At 43.8% G+C, this 12,813-nt stretch overlaps 1 protein-coding gene across 1 annotated transcript; it reads right to left on the bottom strand.

Annotated features, from left to right (window-relative positions):
* Positions 1-4,763: 4,763 nt before the first annotated feature.
* KCTD21 (potassium channel tetramerization domain containing 21) lies at positions 4,764-5,582 on the bottom strand. Its single transcript, XM_010576579.1, has one exon. It carries the CDS (start codon positions 5,544-5,546, stop codon positions 4,764-4,766), a length of 783 nt encoding a protein of 260 aa, XP_010574881.1. The 5' UTR covers positions 5,547-5,582.
* Positions 5,583-12,813: the final 7,231 nt, after the last annotated feature.

Raw genomic sequence — 12,813 nt, 5'->3', positions numbered from 1 at the left:
ATGACTGCCTGTACTAATTCACATACAAGACTTATTGGGAGGGTCACATACTAGCACTGCTGTGTCCATCAGTGTGTGGATACGGGAGTCATTACAGAATGGCAATATTTCAAAATATATTGAAATTCTGAGCAGTGACACCGAATTCAAAGAGATGGGGTGAAAATGAAATTCCCCAACGGAGTCTTCTTCATAACTTCTCCATTTATCTGTGAAGTATCAGAAGATTGTAGATTTATTTTCCACAGTCTATGGCTGAAGGCAATATTTATCACTCCTGTCAAGCTTATATATGGACCCCACCAGCCTTTCCTAGACTGGGAATAAATCTGATTGATTGCAGGTATTTACTGCCAGTGAACTCAAGCAGCAATTTATATTCAGCAACCAAGTTAAAATATGGGCAGTGCATATGTTTGGTGATTTAAAGCACATGCAAATTGAAGCAAAGCTGTCTACTGACAAGTTACTAGTGTAACTCTTGGCATGACCAATATTTAAGTTGCATAATAGGAGATTAAAACTGGAAAGGACCAGTGAGTCATTCTAATCACAGCCTCCTTTCATAGCAAAATCTTTGTCTCCATTGTTATCTTGCTGGTTTTTTTACTGAACACAACAAGATTCTTTATTGTTTCCCTTCTAAATCCTGGATTTCTTGTTAACGTGAATTCCTTCACCTATTTATTCTATTTCCCTACCACTGCCTGCAGCAACAAACACTCCTCCCACCAACTCCTACCGATCCTTAACAGCTGCATGAACCAAAGATATCTTAATATTTATGTATGGTTTCAGTCCATTATAACTGGACATTGTTAGATATTTAAGAGCTATCAAGCCTGTGAGTGATTCTGGACTCCATTAAGATGCTTTTTGTCATATAAGAAATCCCACTGTGCTATGCACATGCCCATATCTGAAAATCCCATTAGACTACAGCGAATAACTTGTTTATCATCTGCCCTAACTGTGGTATTTTTCTGCTCTAACACTACTGATCGCTCTATTCAGTGGCTCTCTCAGCATGTAGGCCGTTCAAAAAAAAGTGCAGGACTTAGCTTCATTTTGTACACAAAGGTGTGGAGGGAGACAGGCATATGGCAGAATCAGAACAGGAGTTATGCACCAAGATGTGGAAGAAAGCACCCTTCAAACTGTAAGGGAAAAAACCTTCACTAGATCCTTTCCTTGTTCTCACACCCTTACAGGAAGAATAGTTTGTTCTGAGAGCGAATATTACACTCAGCAGTGAAATAATTTTTAGGTGTTACTGCTAATAAATGCTGAGTGCTTTTCATGACTAGCAATGGGGTTGTGCTGTACTTAATATGGCTTTGTGCATGTTCACTTTTCTTTAATTCAGGAACTCTTGAGAAGAAGACTCATCAGTCCTGTTGACTGGTAAACAAAAGCAAGTTATGCCTCTAGGGCTCAGAAGGTAAACAAAAGCCAGCTATCTAGATAAAGAGGGAACAAATGTTTTGGAGGGAGAACTTTCCTATAAACAGTCATTATAACATAACTCACAGACTGCAAAATTAGGGAGCAACTATAAATTTAGCTTAGTGTGTACTTTGAAATAGCAACAGCATTTGTATAACATATGTTTGACTGCAATCGCAAGTAATTCACTTACTGCTTATTTCACATACTTGATTAGCATGCAGAATGACTGTGGCATTATAAATAGTATCTCATGCTTAAAGATGTTTATTCCGCTTAGCAATTTAGAGGTATCTCAAGTTTTTCTATTCCTCCCAAAGCCTGTCTTCATTCACGTCTTTATACTTGTTGGAAATTTTGCAGCTCATATGCATATAGAAGAGACATATTTTGCATCTCTCTGCCTGTTAATAAATGACAGAGATTTGTGGCCAGCTGTATCTTTGCCTGATTTAGTTACATGAGCACAAATAAATGTGTATTTAAGTCGTCCATCTTTTGCATAATAGACTGATGGGTTAAAACACTCCAGGAGAAGACCCGGGTTCAGTTCTCTCCTCAATCTGTGGGGATTGAAACCCGTATTTCCATGTCAGCAGAATTACTCCAGTTACTGTCTAGGCCAGGTTGGGGCACTCGTAATTTCTTGTTTAGACTTCTAAGAAACTGTATAACTGCTTTTAGTGTGGGTGCTGCTACTGTCCAAAGAAGAGAAAAGGGGGTGGGAACAAAGAGGAGGAGTAAATGCTCTAGATTAAGCTATGCATAGTGCTTTTATGGACTCCTCTTACTTGCCTTTCACCAGAAAATGCAGTAATGATTCAACTCTCCTGGGGAATATTTTTATTTTGCTGAAACAGAATGGAGCAGTACTAATCCAGAGCTCTAAAGGGTGTAGATCAGACTTCTTCCCCCCTTCCAGATGAGATTTAAGCCTACTGCTCTTACCTTTGAATAAACTCAAGCTGACAGGAAACAAATTACTGCAGGTAAGTATTATTTTAGTCTTGCCATACAAGAACTTCCGTTACAGATCATTTAAAATCTACTTTCAAGGGTGTGGGTTAAAAAGAAATACTGTCAACAGTCCCCCAAAGCTCTGTAAATTCAGCAAAGGCATATCTGTTTCAAGGCATAGATTTGATGAAAGAGGGTTCATACATGGTATTTTACAGATCATAATCATATTACCTGCATAGATCATCCCTGTGAATGTCCAGCTGACTGGCAAACTCATGTCAGAAATAAGCTTCACACAGGGGTTGCTTTGCTTCGTGGCATGCAGCAACCTCTGGAACAGATTACTCCTGCTTTATAATTCAGGACAGGGATGGGGGAAAAAAGAGCTCTTCCTAATGCAACTAAAATTAGAAGAATATAGTGACTCAAGCTGGAATTTGGCCACAAAATCCTGTTTACAATCCTAAAAATTCACAAAACTTGCCAGGTTTAAGGGTTCTGAGGGCTTCAAGCCCAGTCAGTGGTTCTTAACATGGTCCCACGTATATCATGTTGGTTTAGCACCAAGTCAGACAGGGGCAGCTGTTTGTAACAGGCTGCCAATAGCTGCAGAATGTGCATTTTTACCCTCAGCATGCTGATTTGTGTTGTTCATGCAGTTACAGCTTGGGACAGTAGAAATGCATTTATCTCACTTTTCCACAACACTAACAAAATGCTTCTTTATGCTTGTTCACAGGTCAGCTTAATGTAACAACAGACTAGTTACTTTGGGAAACAAGAACATGAACAATACTGAGCTTTGCAGCCCTGTGCTAAGAACTTTTGGAAGCACTAGAATTCTAAATGCAAAACTTGGTTATTGCATTTTCCCTTCTATCTCATGAGACGTAAAGGGAAATGTTCCAGAAGGTCTCTGAGGCACATGTAGCAATGTGGTTAGGGAAAGACAGTGAAGATACTTTTAAATGTAATTAGCTGAGAATGAACCACCTTGAATGTGGCACAAATGTTTAGTGCTAACATGCAACTAGTGGATTATGATCTTCATTATAGCACAGATCTGGTGTGTAGGAAAACAGCTTGACCATTGTCTTCACCTCTGGTTTCCCACTGCCTTACCTCTGACAATCTGACACTGAAGCCAAGCAAGCGGGTAAAATGCTAGCTTAGTGACCTGACCATTTCACAATGATGTAAAAAAAAACCCCAAAACACCCAGGCTCAATGCACCAGGATAGGAAAAGTGAGCCTCTGTTTTTGTAATAAAAAATACTAGGCATAACCTGATGGGAATGTTGTCTTTTGAGAAGGAATCCATCCTACCTAGAGAGCATCCCATGCACTTCCAGGCACTGCTGAAGGGAGATGTGCCCAAAAGAAGGCTGTGTCCAGGTAGAAGAGGCTCAAACATTTAGAAGATATTCGGGGGCCTCTGCCCCCAAATCTGTCTCCACCTCAGCAAGTTTCAGCAGCATCCTCCAGACAAATATAACATTGTAAGAGAAAGAAAAGGCTAGTTGTCTTGGATGCTTTTGGAATGTAAAAGTAAAGGTTTAAGAGCATCCAAAGCAAAGTTCCCCCACCAGCCACAATCTTCTCAGTTTGTAAGAACACCGTTCTCTTTGCTATGGCTTCCTTGGTTGTTCCCCATGCCAGTCACATCATTCAAACGCGGCTTTCCTGAAAGCAGAACAGAACAGGAGCTTCCTCACAGGGTTCAGGAAAAAACCCAAGCCAGCTTCAGGTGGTGACAGAAATCCTTTGCTGAACCCAAAGAGACAGGATCCCTTACTCATTTGCGGTTTGCACCAACCTTTGCAGCTATACTGAGTGTGTGTATGTGGGGAGGCTTCTCTGCAGATCCAACCAAACTTCCTGGATGCTCTGCACAGGTGATATGGCAAGACATGGAAAACGTGCCCCCAGGGCTGTCTGCTGCACTGCAGCTCCATGGCATTTTCCATTGCATCTGATCTCCAGATACTTTCCAGACGTTGATTACTGAACCCTCACATCCCCTTGCAATATACGTTAAGGATCACTCCCATTTTCCAACTGGAAAATGTAGGAAGGACAGAAGTTAAGTGATCTTCCTCACAATTGTACAGCAGGTCAGAGGTGGAGGCAGAGACAGAACCAATCCTTAATTCAGGTGCTAGACAATATTCCTTCCGCTTAGAATATGGACATATTCTGAAAGGCTGTATTGGTAAATACATTAAAGGAAAATCATCTCCTTGTTAGTGACTCTTAATCCAGATAAGCATGATTCTGAATTAGGCTGTAAGTGTGTTTTAAATGGAAACACTTAACCTGTGTTATCTCCATGCTGGCACCATAATAAACAGCCATTCCTACTTGTACCGAATTAGGCGAATAATCTTATTATTCATGAAATCTGAAGTATGTGGATGAGAAGAATCTATGCAGAAACCATCACTCATGGCTATTTTTAGCACTTCTTCCACAAACACCTGGAAACTATTGATTTGCTTATTATCTGGCACCACCCAGAGTCTCTTTAAGTTCTGCCTGGTGTACTCCTCTTCGGGAAGGCCTTCCACACTTGCAACCCAATCTAAGGTCAAATGGTTGGGGTCCTGCAGGTAGCTGGATATTGAAGAGAGGTTTCCATTGAAGCAATAGTAAAGTTTGGAACCGAGAAGCTTCAGGAACAGACATGACGTGGAGAAGATATGAGCACTGAACACTTCCATGTTGGAGGAAGACAGGCTGTAGATCTGGGGTGCTTCTCGGACGGTGAAATGAACAGTCTGGGTCTTCTGATCAAGGGTGATGTTGAGCATGGCATTCTTCTCTGCTTTAGAAAGCTCCACCTCCTTCTCCTGCAAGGCCTCAATCAGTGGCTGAATTTGATAAAAATCTACCTCCCGTCGAAGCAAGCTCATTTCCTGAAAGTCTTCAGGGAGGTCCAAGTGAGAAGTTCGTAAGAAGTTCAGGATATAGCGGAAGATTTTGCCATCTCTGTCAATAAAGCAGTTGCCTTGGCTGTCCTTCTTGGTTGGGATCTTCCCGCTAAACATGGCGCCCAGCATAGAGTCTGGAAAGCTAGTCAGGGTGGACAGAGAGGTGGTATAGAGTTTTCCTCCAACATTGAGCGTGATGGGTTCTGACATGATGGAAAAGTCACGATGCTGGGACTAATTCTAAAACAAAAACAAAAATCCAACACCACACATTTAGTTGCATTTACCTGTTTGAAAGGTTAAACTACAGAGGTAAAAAGTCCTAAATATATAAGGGTAACTACATGGCAAGAATTCATCATAGAAATTAGAAGTGGGGAATTACTTTTGGAGGTTGAATCTTGAGAACAAGCATAAGGATGTTTTTTCTCTCAACAGACTTGAACAGGAACTTTGTTTAGTTCAGTTTTGTGCCAGAAATCATGAGTCTTGCAAAGCTTTACAATCATGCTAAAAGTGAGATCTCTCCCACAGATGCCTACAGTGGAACGACTGCTGACTTCAAAGCAAGAGTTGTGTCCTGGGCTTACCTGGTCCCATCTCCCTCGCGAACACAGAATTTAGAGGGGGGGGAAAAAAAAAAAAAAGAGAGGACAAGAACTGGACACACCCCAACGTCTTCCATGGCATCTGAAGATATAATTAAAGCAACAAAGCGGTTGCAGCAGAATCCCCTGACACACATTTGAGTGCAGTCAGCCTAGCAGGGAGCCAGCGAGCAGTGCTGCCGTAAGCACGCGACAGTCTGCGGTTCCATTCAGTAAAAAAACCAACAGGCTTTCTCCTTCCAATGTGCTTTACCTTAGGAAACATTTCCTCATTAATTGGGGCCATATCCCAGTTGACGTAGTTTCCACACAGCTCCTCTGCAATCAGCTGAGACAAACGGAGGATGCGATTTTATGGTGCAGTTAAGCATCACTGCCTCTGGAAGGGACATACCTCCCTTCACCCTCCACCATACTTTCCTCCTCCCTTACACCAGCTCTGGCACTCATCTGACCCCACAGTGAGCCAGTTTAGGGAGAAAACCCATCATTTTCTATTCAGGATATGTTTCTGCTACATCTTGGAAGCAGATGACTGCCAGGGCTGGTGCAAGGGAAGAGGAAGGAGCTACGCAGCCCTTTCCATTGCAGATCTGCTCAGCTGCCTTGAAAAGGTGGGCCCTTATTGCTGATAGCTGAGGACCTGCAAATCTGTTTTTCCTTGTTTGCTGAATCCAAATCAATCAACAGTTTATTCCCAGTTCTATTATTGACTTAATCAGCAGGAAACCCATCCATGTTTGCTTGCAGAGGTGGGAGGTAGCTCTTGCTGTAGTAACCGATCATTCAACAGAAAGCCACCAAACGGCTCCCTGAAAATTAAACTTAAGCACAGGCATTTTCCTGACTAGTCATGGAATACTCATAGGCACTACAACACTATTATCAGCTCTGGAGTCACACCAAAATACAGATAGGAAGAACGTCATATTGTGCTGGAATATCAATTGTTTTGTGGCTGCTAAAACCCAAGTAATAGTCTTAGGCACCTTAAAACAAACACGCCTCTAGATAGCAAGCACATTTTGCTATGAAAATCTTGCCCAACCTAGGGCAGCTAATGAACAGGTCAAAGCAGAATCTGTATTTCACTTCTAGTTTTAAGACCAACATTCCACTCTGTTCTTTAAGCCTGCGCACACAGGGTATATCTCACTGCACAATAATTAATGGCAAGAAACAGATCTTGAAATCCAGAGTGTTTTGCCTTAACCAACCAACGTACTTGACAGTAGCTGGGGAAAGAAAGTCAATCTTTGCTGCTTTTTTCTTATAAACTTGTTTATGAAAAAAGTTTTTCATAAACTCCTAAAAATTAAGATTAAATGGGTTGTCAGTTTTCTCTCTGCTCATCCAACCAGCATTTGCAGTCCCTACCCTGGTTTATCAGGCCTGGGCACTTTGCTAATGCAATCTAAAGGTTCTCCAAGAATGCAGCATGGAAATCACTTCTGCTTTGTGGCATTTCCACAAAAAGGAGCTACCAAGAGAGCATTTGATCTTGCACATGGGTGGCTATAACTTGCAGTCACCAAGGACAAGTATGAATTGGCTTACAGTTCTTGGAAGCAGAGAAATACAGTAAAGCCTTTTGTGTAGCTGCTCCCCAAGTAGCACTTAAAATTCCCTCAAATTAGATCAGCTAGAGATCTAATTTGAGAGTTGAAGATGTGAAGAGGGTTTATTTTGTGCTTTTAGAGTGACTTGTATTTAAATACATCTTTCTTTTAAGAACAGATGTATTTAATATCATGGGGAAACAAATCTACTGTTGATTTAAAGTCATAATCTTTCAGGTGATGTAAGTTGAGAGAAACCAGTGGTGAACTTTTTGGAAAAGTCAAGCTCCTGAATAGAAGCTGCTGTCAGCATCTCAGCATTTCAATCGACCAAGGCTTGTAAATTTTAACTTGGGTTTTACTCACAGGAGCATTCTCAACAGATGCATAGAGAACATTTCTGTAATGACCTTCTACCCCATGAGTTTAGTTCAGCAAATAATTGGTTCCAACCTGGAAGAGTGATGGGGTTTGACACAGCAGGAAGGTATGAAAGAGCATGCAAAATGACAAAATCTACCTGTTTTCACTTATTGATGCCTTCACATATTTAAAACCATCAGCTCAGTTCTTTCATTATCGTAACACTTCCTTTGCTTAATAATTTTGAATGTAGAACAGCTTTGGATAAGCTTATTTCCCCTCTTATGTATTCATCACATTTAAGAGTGCTTTAATTAGCTAATAAATAAAAGTCTGTATATGTAATTTAACTGAGCGCCCGTTCCACCCAACTTTGCAAAAACCCACAAGTGTACAAGTAATAAAAAAAAAGCATCAGTCATGATTTGCCAACATAAATGTAATATAAAGAAATGGCATAAATATTACTATGTATTTAACCACTCTGAAAAATGGGTACAGCTGTAGTCTATTCTTTTTAGCCAAAAAGTGCAGTTTAATGGAAAGTCTAAAGTAATAAATAAGTTTCTGTGGTTTTCAGAGAGACTTCTCCTTAAGACATGTATCTCTCTCTCTAAAGACAATTTTAAACAGGATTTTTCAGGTTACTTATTGAGATAAAAAATGATAACTTAAATCATTCCAGTTAAAAATAATCTACCCTGAAACAGCAAGTTTATGAAACACTAAAGAGATATGGTATGCCTGGTTCTGTTCAACAGTCTCATTGAAGAGCTGAAGAAAACTCTCACTGCGTTAACAAAATAAAGCTTAATACTAGCTTAGCCAAAGCTATAAATACCAGCAGGGCAGAGAAGAGGTACTAAACAACAAAAAGATCAGAAAACAAACCAAGAAGTTTTTATTTGGGAAAATATGTAGCAATGCCTTGATTTCCATGACAAGTAAACCCTAATACAAGTATTTCTTGGGAAAATATTGCTTGGGAAAAGCAGCAGTAATCAATTGCAAGCACAGATTTCACTTTACAAATGGCAGGGAAGGAAAATGAATCAATTCTTTAGGATTTCAGAGGCAACACCTAAGACGGGGTTAACGGGCTGATCCTAGTGTCGTTCAGAGAATCTCATTAATGAAATTAATTAAACACAGACCAGCAAAGCAAGAGCGATCTGTAATTTGGTAGGAGTGGATCATGATGACTTGTTAGGGTTTCCAAAGTCCATCCCACAGGCTGCTTATGGCCTCTGAAGCCCTTACGCGTGGCATTAAAGGCATTAAAAGTTGTAGCATCCCCTGAAATATGAGTTAATGGATGCTGTGACAGCAACAGGGTCTTTTGCTGCTGGACGTAGTGATATGTGGCCATTTACATAGTCATTGCCCCTGGTTTTAATTTTATACATAAGGTATCACACTGCTGGTTAATATTATAGTGTAGCCTTCAATAGCTCACCCGTAAAACATCCCTCCACGACCAAAACTTTGGAAACCTGTATTTAAGATAGTGAAATATGTGCCGTTCCGTTAAGAAATTGTTGAGGAGTAACAATGAACAGCAAAATACACACACAGAAAAAAAAAAATAAAAAGGAGATGAATTATTTAGGCTGGCACAATGAAGGATGCCTAAGTGGCAATAAAATTAAAGCAAGCCGGGGACCATTTCTGCTAAGCATCAGGAAGAGCAGCCAGACTAAAAACCTCTCTGGCTTTTCGAGTATTGCCCAAGAGAGCTGGTGAAAGCCACATCAGCTGGATAAATGTTACAAGAGACAGATCATGTAATGCATTATAGGAACTAATTCTGCATTGGGAGGGGCAGGATTGATTTCAGCTAAAAAGGAGGTCTGAAAAAAGAAATATCTGGGCACCTGTGTGGCAGCTGGAGACTTTAAATGTGGTTCAGCAGGAGAAGGTGGTTGTTCACAGGATGGGGCTCCAGTCTGCTTCATTAGAGTGCATTAATGGCAAACACATAATCAGGCAAAGACACTTCTTTCTGTGCAATGCTCATTCTGCTTTGGGTTTTGCCCCAGATTCCCCACACTTGGCACATATCACTTTGCTCCATCGCGTCTTACTGAAACCTGCATTTTGGTTTGAGGTAAAAATTCCAGTTTCCACGAAACACCCAAGTCCTGAGGAAAAAAACCTCATGAAATTGTGAACTCCAGACCTGGGCACACCCAGCCCCATGGCATTTGCTGTGACTGTACCTGCAGACCAGTTTTGCACCTTGTCCCTTCTCAAGGGAACGATTTCGCAGAGGAAATCCAGACCCTCAGCTCCGAGTTTGTGCCCCACTGTGTTATGGGGACTGCAGACGAGGCAGTTTGAAGCCTAGAAGTCACCCCATGAAAGACAGAAGAAAAATAATAATAAAAGAACAACAAAGGGAGGGCAGAAACAAAATAAATAGTATTTAGGGGATTAAAAAAAAAAGATAAAAAACTCAATTGACCACTTACCTAGCCAGCAGCAGCCAATAGGCATCAAGTGAGAGCTGGGTTTAAGGAAGGATTTGGGATAAAATCCATCACAAGGACAGATTCACCCTCCCTTCACGTACCCCTGATGCACATTGATTTATCTCAGCTCATCTTCAGCTACAGAAGGTTAAGCATTTACAATATGATTTCTACATCCCATATGCTTATTTATAGTAATCTTAGAGAGGAAAATTCATGTTTTCCCATCGCTGCAGGACAGACCCACCTAATTTTGGACACTCGTTTAATATCATCCCCTCTAATAAATATAGCGCAGCACTTAGAAGCTTAAAATTCAGTCAGTGAAGCAGAGCAGTGGCGTGTCTGCCAGGAGCAATATATCCCGAAACACAGCGCTGGGAGGGGGGTGTGGGGGTGGGAAGCAGCTGGTTTTTGTTTCGGGACTGCTGTGAGCCACTGGAAATTTCCAGCCAGCGTTTGGGAAAAGGCTGCTCACCCCTAAGGCTGGCGCTGGGGACACGGGTGACAAGCTCCGGGAGGGAACTCCAACTCCCAGCAGGCGCGTGGCAGGAAACAACGGCTCACCCTTCCCTCCTCGCTGTAAAACGGGATCCGTATCGATCTGCCGGCGGCTGCGATACCCGGAGATAGACGTGCTGACTGTCCACCTTCGGAGAGCAGCTGCTTGGCCGCCAGTTATTTATATTTAATTTTCGAATCGCGCTTCGTCAGACACAGAAACGCTCCTCTGCCAACGAGAGGCGCGAACAACGGGAAAGCGTGAACGGGAGTTTCATGACATCCGTGGTTTGTTGTGGGTGCGATCCTGCGCGTTCATCCCTTCCCAGACCTGCACTTTGATGCCCTTGAGCATCTCCTGGGCTGCTTGCTTAGGGATGCAGGTGAATGCAAAAGGCTGCTCATCTGGCTCTCTGCAGATGCTGAATTTAAGCAATAAAGAGAAAGGGGTAGGGAGACAGGGGTAGGAAAATAAAGCTGGTGCCCTGTTAGTAAGAGGAAGGAGCGATATAAAACAAAGGTCAGGTTCCTCCTGAGAGAAGAGGAATGAAAGCAGCGGTGCACGGCGGGTAGGAAGAGAACAAAATGAAGGTTAACTGCTACTGAAGGAGAATGGCAGAAGACAAGATGGAGGGGGAGAGGGAGTGCAGAGCCAGAGAGATGCGGCTACAGCAAGGTTTGGAGAATAAAAGCCAAAGTGCTGCGGTGCTCTGTGCCCTCCTGGCATGATCTCCGACACCCGTGGGCTCAGGGGCTGCTGTGTGGGCAATGCAGACTGTCAGGAGGCCACTGCCACCGGCTGCCAGAAGGGAGCCCGTCTGGGGTCTCATGGCAGTCGGAGCAACACTTCTCCTTCCAAACAGCTGATATAATCCTTTGTACAGTCCAATATACCAATTTAATCCCAGCCCCAGCAAAGGTTTTCACTAATTTCTAACGTCCTGTCCAAGCATGCACATGGGTATCACTTGGCACCCTCGGAGTATCTTCCAGATACTCTTCTTTCTTTCCTGGACCACTTCATCCGCACACGTGGCAGACGACCACCTGCGTACTGCTCGATGCCCGCACGGGGTGGTTCAGCAATCCAGCTTCCATCCCATCTCCCACCGACACCGTCACTTCCAGGACACCCCTCCAATTAGAGGGCAGCCAATTGCCAGCACAGATGCAGCCGCACGCTAGCAAAGAGCGTTCGGAAATTACACTAACAAGGTAGGTGCCAGCCAGAATCAGCCCCTCTGCGGGGTACGGCTCACGCACATCGATGGCCCAGCTCGGCTGGACGCAGAGCCAGGCCCGGGGGTGAGCATACAGGGCTTGGATTTGCTAAACCGCTGTAAATCCTTTAATTTCGGAGATGTTTCATTGAAAGCGGGTGGGGGTAGGCAAAGTTTGCAGAGTGGCGCTGAGCCCTACCCTGTTAAGGGGAGCCAGAGGTATGGCTCCTCCCTACATAGCCAGGCGTTCACACTATTAAGTTAGCTTAAAATACTAAAAAAAAATACACACCCCCCGAGCGGCGGATCACCCGTCCTTCCCGCACCACCCCACAGCGTTTCTCCGCGGAACACCAGCGCGGTTCCCCAGCCCGCCGGTCCCCATTCCCCCGTGCCTCAGTTTCCCCACTTGGAAGGGATAACGATGGGGTGACCCCGGCCCTTCCCAAGTCCCCCCCCAAGCCGGGTGAATCCCCTTCCCAGCCCCGCCGCCGGACCCACCTGCGCCCCCTCCAGCCGCCGAGCCCCGTGGCTTACCGGGCACCGCGGGAGGAGGAGGAGGAGGAGGAGGAGGAAGCAGGGGGCGCGGCGTGGATCGACTCGGTCGCGCTGGGATTTGTAGTTCGCCGTCGCCTTCGGCCCTGCCCCGGCGCTGCCCGCAGGACTGCGGCTCGCAACCGGCCACACCGCAGCCTGACGGGCGGGGACCGGCCCGGTTACGGCGGGAGGTAACGGGGGAGAAAGGGGGTGTCGGG

Source organism: Haliaeetus leucocephalus, unplaced genomic scaffold (assembly GCF_000737465.1).
Source record: "Haliaeetus leucocephalus isolate CR32 unplaced genomic scaffold, Haliaeetus_leucocephalus-4.0 Scaffold536, whole genome shotgun sequence".
Classification (NCBI taxonomy): domain Eukaryota; kingdom Metazoa; phylum Chordata; class Aves; order Accipitriformes; family Accipitridae; genus Haliaeetus; species Haliaeetus leucocephalus.
Note: the sequence above shows the minus strand (reverse complement) of the source record. Positions and strands in the feature narration are given on the sequence as shown.

What these genes read in the sequence shown, in the direction of transcription:
- KCTD21 (XM_010576579.1), bottom strand. Translation starts at nt 5,546, where the DNA reads ATGTCAGAACCCATCACGCTCAATGTTGGAGGAAAACTCTATACCACC.